General features: G+C 35.3%; 1 protein-coding gene across 3 annotated transcripts in view; it reads left to right on the top strand.

Annotated features, from left to right (window-relative positions):
* SLIT2 (slit guidance ligand 2) overlaps nt 1-20,346 on the top strand; it is a 261,499-nt gene that overhangs the window by 203,990 nt on the left and 37,163 nt on the right. For all 3 annotated transcript variants that reach the window (XM_068943286.1, XM_068943285.1, XM_068943287.1), the window contains 10 exons: nt 1,087-1,161; nt 4,316-4,459; nt 5,690-5,833; nt 6,988-7,154; nt 8,001-8,133; nt 10,995-11,063; nt 13,472-13,543; nt 13,765-13,836; nt 15,325-15,396; nt 17,704-17,867. In XM_068943286.1, the coding sequence (XP_068799387.1) occupies nt 1,087-1,161; nt 4,316-4,459; nt 5,690-5,833; nt 6,988-7,154; nt 8,001-8,133; nt 10,995-11,063; nt 13,472-13,543; nt 13,765-13,836; nt 15,325-15,396; nt 17,704-17,867 (1,112 nt within the window). The remainder of the gene's footprint in view (nt 1-1,086; nt 1,162-4,315; nt 4,460-5,689; nt 5,834-6,987; nt 7,155-8,000; nt 8,134-10,994; nt 11,064-13,471; nt 13,544-13,764; nt 13,837-15,324; nt 15,397-17,703; nt 17,868-20,346) is intronic.

The following is a 20,346-nucleotide window of genomic DNA, read 5'->3' as shown; positions in this document are numbered from 1 at the left end:
TGTCTTCCCTCAGCTGCTGAAACTGCCATACTTTCAGATTTACAGCCTTAATTTCCCTTCTGGCTATTATTGAGTGCGAGCAGGAAGGAAGGATGAACAAGCAGCTTTCATTTATTTTTTAGCTTTTTAAAATCTGTTCTTGCAACAAGGTGATTCTGAAAAGCATTTTGGCTTTAGAATTATGGTGATTTCCATTTCATGGTGATCCTGCCAGTCAAGATGGCTAAATAAAAACTAGACAGGCTCCCTCCTTTAATAAAATGGGGCCATTAAAACATACAAAAGAGTCCAAGACTTACAATTTCCGTTTTCTTTTTAAAGAAAGTAAATAGGGAACACTAGGGCAGTGCACGTATTTTTGAAATGTAGGCAACCCCTGGCCTAGCAGCTGGTAAAGATACACTGTGCTAGAACAGTCTTGATACCAGGGCAGGAAAGATTAGTATCCATATGATTTTTCAGGCATGTATCTGTTGGTCATTGTATATCTTCTTGTAGTGTTTTCTTGTAGTGTTACAAAGTAGTATTTGATGCTTTCTTGCACGCTATTTATGTGCTAGGTTTAGTGGTGTGAACAGTGATCACGGAAGTGTTTTTAAGCTGTTGGGAAGACCTGTGCAATGTGTTTCAGTCCGTACTCAAAAGAAGCATTGAGCATAAAGTAATTATTTCATTCTGGTAAACAGTGCTTTGTGAGCACCTCCAGATGTCTGGCAGACCCCACCTGATATCCTTTAAAGAACAGTAAACCAATCTTCAGTTATAAGTTGCCATGGACTCCTTCCCTAGCTACGTTTTTGATTTTCTTACTTTAAAATAATAATTAAAAACCTCTCTTTTATATTTCACTGCAATTTTAGTTGTATTTTTGATTCTGTAGGTCCTTTCTTTTATTCTGTTTTTGCTTCTGTAGGTCTTACGTATGCCTGATTTTGAGTAACGAGAATGTTCATGCACAAAAATTGTCAGAATTAGAAATTTCAGTATATACTGAATTTTTATTCAGCTACTGGATAGTTTATATTGTGGAGCAATCTGTATCAATGGCTGATTTTTTTTTCCTAATTTTAATGGCATTTCCTCCAGGCGACTCAATAACAATGAATTTTCCGTCCTGGAAGCTACTGGCATCTTTAAGAAGCTTCCTCAGCTGCGTAAAATGTAAGTTCAGCTTCAGTGCCCTGGTCTATTCGCATAGCGTGTTAGTTCCTTGCTGTGTTTCTCCACCTTTGTTAGTTCACATCTATCAGAGATTCAGTACATTGTAATCAGAAATCAAGAATGGGTTTAAATTAGTCGCTGAAGTGGATCTGAGTTGGCAGCTGTTCTCCATGGGACGAGGCGCTGCTGGGGACGGCTTCTCGCGCTGCCCAGCTCCGGCAGCCTCGGCTCAGCCTTCAGGCAGCTGGCCGGTTATGCGGCGCAGCAGGGAGCTCGCAGCGTAAGCTGCTCCAAGCGTAAGCTGTTCCAGCCATCTTGTCTTAACTTCCTATGCTACTCCCTAACCAGGCAGTTTTGCCTCTTTCAGGACGTTCAAGACCTGCCTATGACTTTGTGCTTCATTAAGCTGTCGTTAATTAAGGTGAAAATCAAAATGAAATGATTGAAAGGAAAAAAATGGTTTGATAGCTCATGAACGTAAATCCGTGTATACTGTTCGTGTTCTAAGAGGAGTTTATAATCTTGCATAATTAAAAATAAACCTGCAAAGAGCTTTTTTTATCATACGTGAAAGAGAGACACTCCAGAGAAAAAAGAAAGATCACTTAGTTGTATTTAGTGACTTTCTACTCAGGCTCTTCAGGATTAAGCGCAAACATAAATAGTGACACACAGTAAGTGAAGTAAAAATAGATCAGATCAATGAAAATGATGCGCTGCTTTTTGAATGTAGTTGCCAAGTTACTAACACTTGTAAAAATGCAATCTACGTTACTAATGACCAAAAGCAATCGCTGTCCGAAAGGGAGCAGTGCTATTGTGTAAATTACTTGGTAGCTTTATCCATATCCTTGTTGGCAGGTGTCACGATCACAATCAGTTAAATCCTTATTACCAATTTTTTGAGTCACTAGGCCAAAGATGAAAAACACTTTTCATTTATCCTGTCCACTTGAGTACACCTTGCTGCTTTAGGTCTGGGTTGAGATGTTTAGGACAAGAAAGTAGGCATGTCTGACCCGGCAGTGTACTGTGCTGTACAGTAGATACCTAGTTTTCTTCATTCCTCGAGAATCTCAGATTAGCACTTTTCACAACCACAGAATACCTTTGAAAAAAATAAAATACCTGAAGTAACACCCACCCCCCCACCCCTCTATGTCAGTTCTTCACACTTAAGAAAAACAGACAAAAAGGAACATAACTGTCAGTAATTATGTATTTTCAGACCATAAAGCTAGAGTAGCGAAGGAGCCATGTCATCTAAAGTTAGTTTATCTGTGGCTTTTCAGTTGAGAAGGAAGTATTCAAGACAAAACAAAAAGGGAGAATATTGATTTCCTTTTCTTTTCCCTAATCTTTGATAGTAAAGTGTAGCTGTTTGCTGCAACCCCCAAGAGTTAAGAAATTTGGGCAATTGAGGAGGAGCAAAATTGAGAAAATGTTAATGAAAAGTTAACATTTTTAGTAATACTGCCCCATTAGTTCCTAATACAGTTCTCAGTTGTTAAAACATTCTTCATGTTAGAGAATAAGATGACTGGTGAAGCATGACTGGAAACCGGAGAGGTGGTGATGCTACAGAGACACGAATATGAGTGAATTCAGTATTTCTTTAGAGCTCGTGTTTCTTCTGGAGGTTCAAAGAGGTGCAAAGGTCCTTCTGCACAGATGACATTGAAAGACTGGGGCCTAAACGTTTAACTGATTTGGTGATTCATCAGTAATAAAGTAAATTTATTCGCTGCATCATTGATTAGCTGTACAACATGAATCCATAAAACATCCCTGTGAGGTGGATGAAGTAATACCCATTTTACACAAGGAATAAATAAGATATTAGGAAACTAAGGGCTTGCCACACAAAAGTCAGTTGAAATTAGAAATAATGAGTTTCTTGCTCCCAGTATTGTGCTGCATTGTGTAGCTCATAGTTGAAGAGCTCCACTGTGAAACTAAATGAAAGTAGTGATTGTACCCGTCATCACAGGCAAGGTATATATTGAATTACAGCTAGGCTAGAAATGAGTAGTCAGCACTCAGATGAAACCACAACGCCGTTGTTTTCTGTGTCTCAGATAACGCTACCAATTAATTCTGGCAGGTGTATTGTATGAATTTTTATCCTAACAAATAAACAATATCTTTATAATTTGAACAATTAAAATGCTGTTCTAGAAACTTTATCAGATAGTGTTTTCTTCCCAAAATCATTAATTCCGTCAAATAAAAAGCTTTTAGCTTCAACTCATTTTACATTGTCTCAGAACATTTAAGAGCTTTGTAAAAATCACTGGTGTATTATAACTGCTTAATGTTTAGCTATATACTTACTGCTTTAAATAACATTTAACAGTAGTAAAGGTGAATACAGTTATCTGAACCAAGTAAAACAAAAGGAGACAAAAATACCAAAAAAGTCTTTAAAGACAATGTGTATTGTTGAGTATATATGCTTATTATATATATAGTATGGATTCTACTCAGTTGAGATGTAATTCCAACTTTTCAACCATAAAGACTAAGTATTTTGGCAGTATTTTTAGGACATTTTCCCATATTTTTATCTTCTTTGCATGCAATTACAGATAAATGAACTATAAACTTATAACTTATAAACTCTCTTTTTTTACTAAAGTCATAAATGATTAATATTTTATTTACTGCTTACATTCACACATTTCATTTACATGTGTTGCTGTTTATACTGTTTGCTTATATTTGTGTCTACTGAGATGAATTACAGAAATTAAAGTGGTAAGCAATAGTTATGGTAGTCATATAGCGTCATTTTCTTATTAATTCATCTAACAACGACACAAAGAATGAAAATGTGAAAAATATATAGCTTCACTGATAAGATTCAGAATTTTTTTTATGAAAACAGGTTTTTATGTGGCAGCATCATGTACTGGATTCCTGCAATTGGTTAGACAAAACATTCCAAAGGTTTCTTTAGAAAACTTAATTTCTGTGGACAGGGCATTGACTTTGACTTTTATTTGTTTTATTGAACAACATATTCATTACTTTTACACGATGAGTCAATAGCTCAAAAGCTATGCAATCCACAGCATTTAATGGTTAATTATTTAGGGTATTTAAAAAAGAAAACATATTTTTCTTTAATTTTGTTTCCATGAATGTGTAATAGAAATCTGAGCAATAACAAGATTACGGATATCGAAGAAGGAGCATTTGATGGAGCCTCTGGTGTGAATGAATTATTACTCACAAGTAATCGTTTGGAAAGTGTTCGACACAAAATGTTCAAAGGACTAGAAAGTCTCAAAACACTGTAAGTGTAATTATTAGAGTATTTTTATTGTTCCTATCTGTCAGATTTGTTTATTAAGCAATATCCTACCTGTCCTGAAAACCTAAATTTTGAAGGATTAGCTAGGGAAGATTCAAGCATATTCTAGTTTTTTTTTTTTTCCTATTTTATACAAAAGTTTTCATAAATTATGAATTTATTGGTTATTAATTATGGATATAATCAAGCTGAAATTCTTCATTGTGGTTACTGGACCGCAGAAATCTTCCCATTCAGAAAAGATGTTTATACCTTCTACAGCTACTTGGGCTTCTTTGGAGAGGTAATCTTTCTCAACAGCAGACCAGGCCAAAGATAAATGGTCTCTGGGGCTTCATCTCCAAAGACTTCAGGCATTTTTAATAAATCAGGCCTATCACTTTTAACTTTGTTTACATTTATAACTGCTAAAATTGTTACATGCAGCTATTCTTAGGCAAGAAAATGGAAGAAAATTAATCATTTATTGGTAGGTAGAAAACCAGTGATCTTCAAAGCTCTTTTGTTTTACTTACAGAAGTATGAGAGATTTTAGAATAGGTTTTTCTTGCTTAATATTCTGAAAATTTTACTAGATTTTAGAATCATGCTGAGGAGTCAAGCTAGCCTAATTGCATTTATTTGAAAGACGTTTTGAGATGTGATAGAAGTGCTTTCTACCATTTATCATAAGAAAATTCACGTTGGAAGGGACCTCTGTAGTTCATCTAGTACAGCCTTCTGCTCAATGTAAATAGCAGTTCTGGAGTCATTTAGAATTTGAAGTGTAAACTGTGAAGTGTCACCAAAACATGAAAGTAGTCAACCTACCATGTAAATTTGTAATTTGTTTAAGAAAAAAAGAAATAGGGCTTTTACAAGAAAAGGAGAAACAAAAATTTAACTACTACTGTCATTTGCACTGTCAGGCTTCTGAAATATTCACATTGGCAGAAATACTGAAGCAGTAGAGATTTAAAAATATGTTACCTTAAATTTTTTCTGTACCCTCTAGTATAGTGTACATTCTATGATATAAATGATCAAATTAAATATTCATAGGTACATTTTTTAATACTAACCTATTTGCCAAAATGCACAGGGGAGGTGTGAGAGAGCATATGTTGTTTATGATTAATGACATTTAGTCAGTAGAAAATGTTTTTAATACAAAATGATATTGAAATGTTTAGCCAGCTGTAAACTGGTAAAAGTTAATCCTTTCTTTCTCAGGATGCTAAGAAGCAATCGCATAAGCTGTGTAGGAAACGATAGCTTCACAGGACTAAGTTCTGTCCGTTTGTTGTCGTTATATGACAACCAGATTACTACCGTTGCGCCAGGCTCCTTTGATACACTTCATTCGCTCTCTACGTTGTAAGTTATCGTCATATTTTAGCTTATCCATATTTAAATCTCCAAGATTTTTGTGGCATTTCTATTAAAGACTTGTCATATAATTTTGCAGTATAACTAATTGTCAAAGGGGAAACATGAGTGTATAAAGGGATGTTTGTAAAGTTTCTTTGCTGAATCACCTTGAATGCATGAAGAATATGTTTTTTTGCTGCCCTTTGCTGTGAACTTTAGATTGGCCTCTGGAAGTGTCTGAGAGGGTAAACAAAAAGTCCTGCTAGTCCTCCTAGCAGAAGCCCATTTATCTGAATCAGGGTAGAAACCCATGCTTGAGTTCACATTGTGTGATCATAGGTAGTCTGTTTGCCATGTTGTCTTTCTTTTTGCACTGTGTAGTCTGACTATTATCTTGAAATGGCTAGGCTTAAGGAACTTAATTCCTATTTGTTTTATAGTGAAGCTTTAGTCTCATTTTCTATAAAAAGAAGCATCTTCCTCCCAACTGCCCTTTTTTTTGGATGTGCTATAATTTGAGGGAAGGGAAAATGGGGAGAGAAGCTGCCACTCAGATTGCTGAAGAAATGTGCTTTGCAGGTAGCATCATTCAGGAAAGTACTTAATTCCCATTCTACATAAAAAGTGACACTTTGCACCAAGTGACTAATTTGTGCGTATTAAAGATGGCATGTTTATAAATAATGGAATTGTCAATAGGTTTGTGCTGAAGTAAGGAGATGCCAAAAGTACTGAGACTTCTAGAAGCAAATTCATTTTTATAACTGGCATGTAATCAACTTAGCTGTCAGTTTAGATAGGAAACTTATTCTCAAGAGCAAATAAAAGATGGAAATCTTGAGATGACAAATTAATGGAATAGCTGTTGTCAGGTTAAAGCTAATAATGTAAAGTAATCGGCCTTCATCTCTATATGAAATTATTGCATTATCAGTATATAGTGGCTTGACAACAAGTCAGGTCTTTGACAGTTTTAAATTATTTCTAAATGAGCTATATCAAGATTCACTGCACAGAGTCTAAATTACAGCTTTCACCTATGGTTTGTACACAGTATTGTTTGAAGAACAGTATTTAAGCTTAGCTTTGTGAAAATACGAATAGAATACTTAGACTGAAAAAGTTGTATCATTGGAAGTAAATTTTCATGTGGTTCTCAGAAACCTCTTGGCCAATCCCTTCAACTGTAACTGCCATCTCGCGTGGCTTGGAGATTGGTTAAGGAAGAAACGCATCGTAACGGGAAACCCTCGCTGTCAAAAACCCTACTTCCTTAAGGAGATTCCTATCCAGGATGTGGCAATTCAGGATTTTACATGTGATGATGGTAAGAAGATGAATAGCTGAGCTTTTAAAACTTCAGTTTTCATATGCATAACTGCATGATTCCAAGGTGTTATTCTTTAAACTGAGAATTCTTTAAATCTCTTGTACATCTACGCTCCCTGCTAGGTAACTCTGTCAGCTTAGAACTCCTTCACCCTCTTTTGGAATATTAGCAAGCACACAGCTATGTATACATGTTTTCAAGAGTGTTTATTCCCTAACTGTAGTCATTCTGTAAATTAGTATTTAGAAATAATATGGAGATTAAAATCGTTGATCAAATGTTGTAGTTTGGATGAGAATATTTCCAAATGCTGATGCTTGAATGAAATACTCTTTGGAGCTCTGTGGCTAAATACCACACCATTTTGCTCAAACGATGATGTAGTGAATGTCAGAATTCCCCTCAGCACCTAGGTAAGACAGAAGTTGTCATTTTTCGTCTCATGCATGCTTTCATTTCCAGTAATATGTTTATCATTTTTCAAGGATGTAACTTTTCTTTAAAGAGACTACATTTGTTTATTTTTAATTATTCATGAATTTTGACAATCGGTCAAAATTATTGTATTTCATTTTAAGATTTGTGGTCTTTCTTTAATGACCGTTTTCTGAATAATAGAGTTTTTACCTAGTAACACGGCATTGTACTAAATAACAGGGTGTCATTTGAAATCTAAGTTCTCCAGTCAATAATTACCGAGATGATGTAAAGATTTCCATCCATAGAGGTATATGTAATATGGAAATTTCATATTGGCGTACAGGAATCAAATGTGGAATATTATTGCTAATTCTGAATATCATTTGCATGGTAAGCTTCACATCTGTTTGTTTTAATTAACAGGAAACGATGACAATAGCTGCTCTCCACTGTCCCGCTGTCCTGCAGAATGTACTTGTCTAGACACAGTAGTTCGCTGCAGCAACAAAGGCCTAAAAGCTTTGCCTAAAGGCATCCCAAAAGATGTAACTGAACTGTAAGTGACATGTGCTTTTCCCTTTCATAAAAATCAGTGGCAAATTTATGTTATCAGATTCAGGAATGAGATGAGGAGAAAGTGTGCAAAGTGAAGAACAGACTTTAATGGATCAGTGGGATCTAATGATATACTGCTTTATAGATATAAAGACTTGTAGAGTAAGCAAGGAATCTGAGGTTATATTTGAATTAACATGTGCTCTGTAAGTCCTAAAAAGAAAAATAAAAATGTTCTTTTCCTGCAAACTTTTAAAAATAAGTAAAATTGAAATCCCACTCAGAATTTGTAACCCAAATACTGAACCATCATATTACAATGCATTAAAATATGCGGAAAGGTGAAGATGATTAATCTATTTTCATTGTTCTGGTAGGGAGGAAAGAAGGAGTTAAATTACATTAAAAAGCAAAAGAAAACAAGCTGTTGGTGTGTGTGCTTATTTCAGTAATTATCATGGTCATATGATGCCATAGAAAGCCAGATTGTTTTTTATGTAGGCAGTCCTACAAGATCTAGGACATTTTATTAATCTCTTGTGTCACAATGTGACAAAATTGGAAAAACAGTATAGATTGTATTTTATGCAAAGACATGATTTGAGTATGCAGATGGACACTGAACTTGATAATTGAAAAAAGAAAAAACAAGAAGATAATAATGGAGTTTGAAGATAATAATGAAGCTAATTATTTGAGGATGATAATGGAATAATGAATCAGGCATTTGTGCATTATCAAGGGGAAAATATAAACACAAAATTTGGCATAATGATCCATTTTGAATCTTGATCATATATGTTTCAAGACCGAAAGAAATATCTGGAAATTATTGACAGGAAAGTATATTTATTTTACTGTCATCTCCTTGTGTTACAAATGGCAAGTGTTTAATATTAAAGTTAATAATGTTTAATAATGACTGATGAATGCTTTCTTCAGAAGATATCATAAATGCGTATTTTAAGTCACTAGAACTGGTTTATTGTTTTAGCATTTGGTAGTATTGAGAAGATTCTGAAATGTTCATCACTACTTTGGTGCCTAAAAGAATAGCATCCAAAAGACTTTGGTCATTAACAAAGATAAATTAGTAAGAATCTGAATTAACATACAGCTGTATGTGATGTATAGTTATCTATAGGCTGTATGTATACAATCTGTAACTTATTTTATTAGTTTTTCTATTAAGTAACTTAAACATACTTTACCTTAATAAACAAAATTTGACAACTTAAGGAGAGCAATGCAATGTAGGACTATGCAGCTAAAGAGAGACTTTTAGAAGAGCAAGTGGAACACTAACTGTGACTGAAAACTCATTTGTGTACAATTTTCTATGCCTTAATTAGTGTCTAAGCATGCAATTTAGCATATTTTTCAAAAGGATAATGGAGGCAGTTCCTGTTAGCAGTTGCATACTGATTGATTCTCCATGTTCATTAGCATGTGTAATCCTTCAAAGATGTATTCCTCTTGTGTTTTATAAAATATCTTAGTAGTTGCTTTGTTTGAACAAGCATTTTCTTCTAAAATGTGAAGCTAAAACAGCATACCCCTATTTATCTATTTGATGAAATAATTTTATCAGAGTATTTATTCCTTCAAAATGTTTTTGTTGAAATAATTAAGTGCAAGAGTCCCTGATCTATTCACCACCATTTATGTAATGCTGTTAATTTCAGTGGCTTACAATATAAACATAAGACTTGTTCAGATACAAGTACTGGATTTGGCAAGCAGCCATAAGGCGTGAGGGCAGGGGTAGGAGAGTGGGAGGAGGGCTTTGCTCATATATAGATACTTACGTCTTTTGATTTTGACTATTTTGAATAAAAGTTTAGCTGTGTTTCAGCGCATCCGTTTAGTCAAGACAAAGGATTGCAAAGAGGATGTTGCAGAATACTTAAAGACATTAAGCTGTAAATTCACCTAAGAATGTCTCTAGCCAGGGCTGCTCTTAACTCAAGTGTTTTCCAAGCATTTGGATGGCTAAAGTGTTGTCTTGGTACAGTCATAATGAGATGGTAGTTTTTACCTGCTTTCTGGGGCGAGCCAAGTCACACCACCATCAGCAACTCACCAGCTGATCTTTATCTTTCTGCCCATATTTGCTCAGTTGCAGACAATCCAGTAAATTCAGCACTTCCTACCATCTCTGAAATACTTGCTCTTCCGCTTGCACAATGAGTCACTTTGTCAGCAAGTGGCTGCCTATCGGCAGCTGTTTAGGCAAGGACTGTTAGGTTCATTTGCCTGTAACTGAGGAGTGGAGACAGTTTGATGGCTCTGCCCCTGTCTAACACAACAGATGAGTAAGTCTGTTTTAAGAATTACGAGCATGGAAGAAGACCAAGCGATATAACACAGATGCTGAGACGCAGAAACAGTTTAACTTTTTGTAGTAAAGTAAGAGTTACTGCTTACTGCCTTTAGTCCCTAACATACTACATAGAAACAGGATTCCATCTTCTGTCATGCTAGATATCTCATGACAGATACAGGGAGAAATTGGGGAAGGTGACGTGACTTACAGGCATGATAAATGAGTTTACCATTGGAGCTGGGACCAGCTCATACTGATGCTACTGTAAAGGACTACCCTTCAATGTCAAGTTGTGTTTCTATTTAGGATAGTTCAAAGTAATAATATCTGATATAATAGAACTGGATCTTACGCTACAGGTCCTCAGTCATGATCCTAAAAAAGAGAATTTGTAAGCAAAGGTTCTTATAAAACTGAAATACTGTTTATTCATTCGTAATTAACTTTTGCTTTACTGTTATTTTCTAAGATTAGTGGATGAATGCTGGTGTTTTAGTGAAAAAAATAATGCTATATATTTTATTTTTCTTCTCTAGTTATTTGGATGGAAATCAATTTACCCTTGTTCCAAAAGAACTTTCTAACTACAAGCATTTAACGCTTATGTAAGTAGTTTCAGAGAAACATTATCTGCGGGAATGATTAAAATAAAATGCTATTCCATTTACCTTTTTTTAGCTACAAAAAAAATCATAAATTGTAGTGGACCTTTTAGAAAATATAATACCCAAGCACAATTTGTAATTGGGGCTATTTTATTCCACTGATCATATCTAACATATAATATACTGAGTCACATTTTGTGAACAGGGATATTTCATTCCAGTGCACACACACATCACAAAGTAAATAGGGAGAAATTACAGTTAACCTGAAAAGTGATGCAGGACCTTACAAAATATGTATGAGAGAGCATATTGCAGTATCTTGTTACAAAAATCCATAAAGGCACTAATTTTAGTTTAGATTTCAGTTTTGACATAAAGGTTCTGTTGTGTGCTTCACATAATAGCACATACCGCTGCTGTGATACTTTAATGGAACCCCTTTTGTTTCCCCCACAATATATATATGGTTTAATGTTTGAAGAAGAGAGCTTGTGTCAAACTTCTCACTCCAGCTCTGCTGCTGACTCACTGTGTGATTTAAGGCAAATCACAAGCTGCTCTATAATTTATTATCTGTACTTCATGAGTTAGTCGAGTGTGATTTCTGTACCTTGTAAGAGCACAGTGAGACAAACAGGAAGACTGTCGGAGCAAATGATTGTAGTTCCTTGGCCATTGTTAGCCCTATAAACCCTTACACCCGTGAGGATGAATGACATAGCGTTCTGAAAGCACTTTGTGGTTAGTTATAGTCAAAATAAAAAGTGGAGGAGGATTAGAAAGCAACTTAAATTTTTTTGACTGGGCTTAGAGCTTTACTGCAAAAAATAAAAATAGTTCAAAATTGAAAAACAAAATCTTGATTTCCTTTATTTATCTCATGCTGGAAAAAAAGCGGTCGTTATAACAAATGTAGAGAAGAGAGATTTCCCAAACTTTTCAAATCTAGAAATAGTATATAGCATAGACGCTATAGGGAGCCTTTGTGGATTTGTGCAGGGAAGTTATGCGAGATCTAACTTGCAGCAGAGAACTGCATACTTTGTAACCTCAGTACCAGGAACATGCATGTAGATTGAACCATGTGCAACAGCAGTACGGAGAAGACTGGGTATCTCTCTGGAGTTTAGGTTAATTACAGTCATAGCTACAAGGTCTCCTTGAAGATCAGCAAGAATGATTTGGGTCCTCCTAGTTGTTTTTTCACAAACATAGCCTGAAGCTGGCTAACTTTGCCTCCCAATCAGAAAATGCACATACATTATTTGACATACAGCTGTAATGCAGTAAATTAAAGTTGAACAGTAAATAAAATATAAATATGCATGTTTTTCGTGTCTATTTGTCAGATTTGTGGGGACACATTATTGTAATCTTTTCTCTATGTATCCTCATACTGCTTTTATGAAGTTGTGAATATTCCCCAGATGCATTTGGAAAACCAAAATGGAAAGAGACTGAGCAAATTTCTTCTGTGGTCAAACAAGGAATTACGTACAAGTCTCCCGAGCTGCAGAATAACATGCAGCATCCTTTATTTGTTCCTTTTTCTTTCTATTATGGATAAATTTCATGCTATTTTATTTCACTAATATGTTGATTATTATAAGTCAGTAGTCTTACATTTTTTCATGAGATTTCAGGGAAAGAGATATGTATACCGCATAGCAATTCAATAGCATTTTAAGTTAAAATATTAAGGTCCTCTCAGAAACAAATGCTGTGGTTCATCGCAGAATACAATAAGCAAGAGTGAAATAGGCAGCATAAAATGAAAACTTAAATGCAATAAGTAAAAAAAGAACAAGCATAATTCACATTACAACAGCTTCTTCAAAGTTCTTTGAGGCTACCAGCACACCACTCCAGCTTCCATCATCCTTACACTTAAGTTTTTATTCATTAGAATATTGAACAGCAGGGAAGATGTTAAGGCTTTTTCTATAAATCTTAGATAGTATTCTTTATAATAATAGCTCTGGGCTTTGATGTCTTCAGCTTGTAAGTGCTAAGTAGAGTATTAGATAGTACTTACTCAGGTGTCATTAGGAACATGACTAGAATGATTTCCACTTTAAAACATCACTTTAATTTCTACACTTGGGTTCATATAGGATTGCATTATTAACGCAGTAGCATGATGGACACTGCTGTCGCATAAGAATGCACTGCACTGCTTTTTTCATATGTGTTGAAATGAAAATGCTTTTCATTGATCAAGCTAAACGCTCGCTGGGCTTGTATATGGCATGTGAAAATAAAAATAAGTGCTACTCTCAGTGTTGACACCAGTGATGATACTGCTTCTACTAATAAAAATAATATGTTGTGTCAGTTTAACGTACAGTATTTCAGGACTGCGGCAGTTGTTGTAAGATCTGAATTTCTGAATTTATTTTTTATAGAGATTTAAGTAACAACAGAATCAGCACTCTTTCTAATCAGAGCTTCAGCAACATGACTCAGCTGCTCACCTTGTAAGTTTAAACATGTAACAGTAACTGTTTGAAAGCATACAGTGTTTTTTGTCTTGGAAAGAAAGGGCATTTAGCTGGTATTAAAGCTTGCTTGTTTTGGAGGCTGTAAAATAACTTGTTTCCTAACTGGCTATGTGTGCAAGAGCTGTATTTGGTCATGCGCTGCAGTCTAGTTACCGAATGGCTGATTTACTTGCTTACAGTATTTTGTATGTTTTCAGAATTCTTAGTTACAACCGCCTGAGGTGTATCCCTGCACGGACTTTTGATGGCTTGAAATCACTTAGGTTGTTGTAAGTATTATTTAACCGTGACTATTTTATAGAGTTTTTATTTGTGTGTAGCAGATAGCAGACCTGTAGGAAACTACTAGATTTTAAAGCCTGTCAAGTATTTGAGAAGTGATAATTACGTATCCTTAAAAGCTAAGTGATTTCATTCTGGGGAAGTATGCAATCAATATGCTGCACAGAACGTTATATAAGCCCGGACAACATATCATTACAAAGACATACACCTTTTTTTTCTCTGCTTTTTAATCATGATTGCATTTTTTGTACATTAAGTTCTTTCTTATTATATTCACGCACGTCTAACAAGCATGTCCTATGCAACAGAACAAGGTAAATGAGGGGGTTTTTTTGCAGTAGAATTTTGAATGATTTTGTCCCACTAGTAAATTTCTTACTTTGTAGTTTCATTTAACCTGGGAGCTTTTCCATACCAATTGGATCGTGATGAACTATTGAAAGCCAATAAAAGAGTTTTTTGGGTTCCAAGAAAACTTTCCATTTTACCACTAGGGAAAATATAGTTGAGGAGAGGTGGGAATGGGGGTGGGGGAACAGCAGAAAGAGACAAAGGAAAATAAGGAGCAGGCAGATCTAGTTTATAGCTTCAGTCAGTCATAAAAGAAAATAATAATAATCCTGGAAAAATCCTTCCTCAAAGTCTCTACTTACATATGTAATTTTTATCTCCGTTCAGGTCATTTTTAACCATTTAATAGCTTAGCTGGATTAAATGTTTCAGGCATGGTGTCATTTTAATGTGTTCATGTAACTTCAAGCAGCTGTTATGTGCTTGTTTCTTATTTTGAATAAATATGGGTAATATCAAGTCTTAACTGTAAGTATATACGTTAGATATCTGTGTGAATGAATGAATTCACAGCAAATGGGATAAATTTTCATGTAGGTTTGCTGCAGGAAAGGCAGCACTAGCCCTGGCATTAAGGCTTAATAAAGACTTAAATTCTTTCATTTTAATATCATATGAGTACAATAACCTTAATATTTATTTTCATGAATAGTCAATGTATGTATTTTCCACTATTCCATGAAAGATAAAAAGTGCATAAACATAATTAATGGGAGTTCAAGGGGATTGCTGAAAAGTTCACAAATAATTATTCTAACTCTTCAGCCGTGCCTAAATCCAGTCAGTACTTGCAGAAGTGTACTTACTTTGACCAGCCTTTATTCTTTCAATGTAAAAAGAGTCATATTATTAGCATTTCTAATGAAAATATAGCATAAAAAAATTGAGTGATGACTAGGCAGCCGATTAGAGTAAGACAAGCAAGCAAAAAAAAAAGAGGGAACAAAGGAAACAAACTGGAAATTGTTTACACTTTCAAAAAAATGCAAAAAGCTCGAAAATGTTTACAGAAGCTGAAATTAGCTATGTTAAATTGCTGAGTTTTATACATTTCTAATTACTATTAAAATAAACATATTGTATTTCAGGGTGACATAAATGTCCCTTATTTTCTTTTTAAGGTCTTTACATGGTAATGATATTTCTGTTGTTCCTGAAGGAGCTTTTAATGATCTTTCAGCGTTATCACACCTGTAAGTATTTGGATGATGACCTTTTTTTTCCCACTTTATTCATGTTTAACGAATTTCATAGAGTTCAACAAAGGCAAATGCTGTGGAACCACCCCATGCGTCCGTACAGGTTGGGGACTGGCTAGCTAGCTCAGCAGAAAATCCCTGGGCATCCCGGTGGACAGCAAACTGGACATGAGTTGGCTGTGTACACTTATGGCAATGAAGGCTAAATGCTCTCTGGGCTGGATTAGCATGAGAACAACTGGCTGATGGAGGGAAATGATCGCTCCTGAGACCACATCTGGAGTGTGTGTCCAGTTTCCCCAGTACAAGACAGATCTGTATGAATCAGCACAAGTCCAGCAGGGGGGCCAGCAAGGTGCATAGGCGCAACTGGATCTGGCTGCAACATTTGCCCTGCTTTGTGCAGGGTGTCTGTTAAGTTGGCGTTGAATAAGTTGATTCTCATACCAAAGTACCATTTGAAGCAATATTTTTTTTCTGCTTTTAGTTTTCAGTGGGAATTGCGATTAGAGCAATGGGCCTCTCTTAGTATATGGATAGGTATTAAATCTTTGCTTGCAGCTGAGGAGTGGGTTGACTTATCGTTGGACATTTGTATTCCATGTGCTGTTTCTCAGAAATTTGATGATGCCGATTAAACTTTAAGTCATTGTTTTATTCATTATAATTCATTATTAGTCATTCAGATGCTTCTATCAAACTAGCCCATCTGCATGAAATATCAGTAAAACTTGCATAGATTTAAAAGAGGAGGGTGGAAGCTATATAAAAGGAAAGAAACTCATGTCTATGCCAAATGAAATATCTGAGTGGATGCTTTAAAAGAATAACACTTTGATCCTCTCAGTTTCTGGTTTTACTTTCTTGAATGCAAGGTGTCAGCTACCAGCAACTTCTGCTATATACTTTTGGGAGCATGGTAAAAACATGTGCTACCAAAGGAGACTACATTCTCCATTCAAATATATGTTCTTTCCTATTGTTGCTGTATCTTTTTTTATTGCCTAGCAAGCTATCCTTGCTAACATTCTGATTTTAGCAGCGCAAATGCCTTTTTTCAGTTCAGCCGGACGTTCACTCTTGCAAATATGGACTAGACAAATTGTAGTTATTTCTCTTTCCGTAGGAAGTCCCATAACATGAGGTTTGATTTTTGTTACTGCTCTGTGTTAAGCCTGACTGAACAAGTGTATATCATTTCTTGTGTTCGGCTGGAAGTCTGTAGCAATAATTAAAGAGAGAGCTTGCTGCTCAGTGTGGCAGAAAAGTGTTTCTGCAGTTGTAGATTTTCTGCTGCCTTTGCTTTCCAAGCATTTTCTTGCATCTCTAGAAGACCCACTGATCTGAAATTAAATGTAGAGCAATCTGAAAGCAAAAAAAAAAAAAAAAAAAAGACAAAACGTCTGGAGAAAGAGGTGGTTCTAATGCTGCCTCTTTACAATTTGTGCACATGGCAAGGTTATCTGTTAACGGTTCGATGATTATTGTATTTCTTAAAAGGAATGTGGATACTACATGTTTACAGAGTAACACAATGCTTGTATCTACCGTATTAACTGCACAGGATATCATTATTCCCCGAGTAGTAAGAGTATTTATAATTTCTAGGAGAAAAAAGAAAGACATTTTAAAAAGTCTCTACAGAAATTAGTTCTAACAATCTCTAGATAAATTATTTTTAAATAAAAACAGACCAGATTTATTTAAAGAAATGGATTTGCTTTCATAATTGGGCAATGCTGATATAAGTACTACAAAGTTAGGCTAACGTAGTTTTATTTACCTATTTAGCAGTGACCTTTTACAGAATTGCTGAACATAGCTGTGAGTTCGGTGGGAGAACTCCAAAGAGGAAAAATTTAAATTGGAATTTGAAATCTTGAAAGCAAATAGTTTGTACCAGCCTGCTAGCAATGAACTGAAAAAGAAAAACATATGGGTGGAAGTCTGTGGGGTTGCCTTTGCCACACCAGAGGAAATACTTTATTCTTGCTAACGTAATTTCCCAGTATCAGTTCTGTTCTATGGATGCAGCTGAACTTGGCCATTGCATACTAAAGATGGTACAGAACTCATTAGTATTAGCTCACAATAATGCAGCTAAAAATAGCTAGGATTCTGACCAAGTTTACTTCTGAATTTCACACCCTCTCTTATTTTAAAACCCAAATCCAGACACCTTCATGTGTTTTGGTCCCATATGGGGGATGGTATATGGTTGGAAAGGTTTTTTGCTGCCCTCAGTTTCCTAGGTTTCGTTTTTAAAACTTTATTCCCTTTTCATTTGTCTGTTTTCCCTAGGGCTATTGGAGCAAATCCTCTTTATTGTGATTGTAACATGCAGTGGCTCTCTGACTGGGTAAAATCAGAATACAAAGAACCTGGTATTGCACGTTGTGCTGGTCCTGGAGAAATGGCAGATAAACTTCTTCTCACAACTCCCTCGAAAAAATTTACTTGCCAAGGTACTGTTTTTTTGATTTGGGTTTTTTTTTTTTCCTCTTTGAAGTGCCAGTCTTGAACCTTTACAGATGAATAGTTGAGCTGTGAAATAAGAAAATACTGTGTGGTCTAAATACATTTATTACAGCATCTTCGCTCTGCCTTGTCATCATTCAGTCTCATATTTTGGGATGTAGCAATTGGTTCCATTCAGGAACTGTATTTATTCTAAGGACTTTGATACCTATTTCTGTTCAAACAGTAGATGGAGGAAAAAAATTCTTCTGATTTGTAGTATAGTATTCTCAGTACATGAATATGAAGTACATTTGCCTATGTATAGGTACATAGTACGGTCTTAGTCATGAACTAAAAGCTAATATCTACACTTCTCTTAGCCCAAGAATGTTCTTTCCCTTAGACTGTTTACAGAAAAAATTGTAAATACATCCATAACTTTTCAGGTCTGTGATCCTTGCAGTCTGCATTATCTCAGTGGTATATAACAGCATCAGTATGTCCAGAATGCTGTTTCCTTTGATGTTTCAGAAGAAAGCATAAGAAAATGCAAAGTATATAAAGGATATGATTAACTCTGGAGATGTCTCTTTCAAAAATGTTACTATGTAGAGAGGTTTCTCGTAATTTGAAACGAGTATTTATTTCCTTTTCAGTACTAACGTTGTTGGCACACCTATCACAATGCATATTATTGTATGTTCAATTCTTGGATACTTTTTTGAATCTTACTATTTTTTGGGCATTAGAAAAGTGTCTTTTTGACTCGTATGTAAAAGAGGCCTTGATTTGTTTTACTGTCTAATCTTTCTTTCTGTCTGTTTTTCTCCTCTTAAATATTTTAAAACAAAGAAAACTTCATTTTTCAGACTCCTGGATTTAGAAGCATTGAAATCTACAATTAAAAACAAAAAGTGCTCGTACATATATGCTTCTTACTAAGCTTTTATTTATTTCTGAGGCATCAATTAAATATGATCTTAGGTTTTGTCGAAGTAACTTATTCTCAGACTGGGTAATCTGCAAGCTGTTTTCACTGATTCATCTGTTAATGTGTCTCCAAAGGTGAGCTTAACCCCCGCTGTAAATTCTTTCTCAAAAAAGTCATGCAACTCTCCCATAGTCAGCTCTCATCCCAGGTTGTTTTTGGCTGGCATGTTCATTCTGCTGAGTCTTCTTGCCTTAGGTTTTCTGTTACAGAATTTTCGGTAAACAAAAACCACTGGAAATCCAGCTCATTTGTTGTGTGTGAAGCTGATTAGTTATCTTTTCTTCAAAATTATTGTTGTAATTTTACAAAATAGATCTCTGAGGTCATATCAGTTGTTCATTGCATATGATACTACTCTTGCAGAAGTCACCTGGTCTAATTTTAGAGAGGAGATTTTCTGGCCAACCCTGTCATTTTCTCTACAAGCATCTACTGATCATTGCTGCAGATTCTCTTTTATTACCTGTTGTTATAGGATTATAAGTGAAAGAAGATTTGCAGAGACATGAAGGACCTGTTTAGTCATTTTCCAGCTCTGTCAGTTTAATAAACTGTAATGTATAGTTTATCATGTCACTCCTTCCTGCAATCATTGTTATGTTTTGGTCAGCCAGTCCAGAAAGTGTATCTTACTTCCTCCTGCCCATCAGAACACATCCTTTTATATTTAGTTTATATTATTATGCAGGGTAAGAACTGTATTTGTTTCACTTCCAAGAGTGGAGATCTGGTATTATGGATACCTTAGAGCAAAAATAATTTTCCTGCCACTGTCCTTCTGTGAAGATGCCCAGAATAATTACGTATTGCCACTCACCAACTTCTCAGTGACATGATGGCCCTGTAAGACATTATGTCTCTCTCTGTTACTCAAAGATAAGTAATTTTATCTTCTACTTAAGAATGAACTGGAATTGAATAGGAATTGCTATATTCCTAGCAAGGTGCTATATTCCGACTAGAACCAAGTTTTTAAAGTATGAGTGAGGATATTATCTTTGGATATGTATGGTCTGTTGATGATCTGCTATTGTGTATATATTTACAGGAAAAGAATAATGTATAACTCCCTCTTATCAGTATCTCTGGATTCAATTGAAAGTGAAACATACTTGAATTTGACTTAGATAATGAATAGTTCCATGTGAAAATGAGCATTTTAGTATGAAGTCTCGCCTCAGTTGTAAAGTTCCAAAAAATCACTGGAAGCATGTGAATTTAAGCTGTAGGAATCATCCTTCAGTATTTTCTTCCTTCAGTTGTTAGTCTAAGTTTGTGGGTTTTTTTTCCTTTCATATGTGGCCTCTAACAGACTCTCACTCTTTTACTTTCACCCCTTTACAAACCGTGCCCTGCTTCTAGAGATCCCAGGGCCTTGTGGTTTTCTGATGCCAGGTAAGGTTGTAAGTAGATCGGGAATGGATGCTCTGATTGAGAACAGACCTTCTGACCTTCCTTGTGTGCACCTCCAGCAGACTTCTTCCCTAAGACAT

The sequence above is a fragment of the Struthio camelus genome, chromosome 4, assembly GCF_040807025.1.
Source record: "Struthio camelus isolate bStrCam1 chromosome 4, bStrCam1.hap1, whole genome shotgun sequence".
Classification (NCBI taxonomy): Eukaryota; Metazoa; Chordata; class Aves; order Struthioniformes; family Struthionidae; genus Struthio; species Struthio camelus.
Note: the sequence above shows the minus strand (reverse complement) of the source record. Positions and strands in the feature narration are given on the sequence as shown.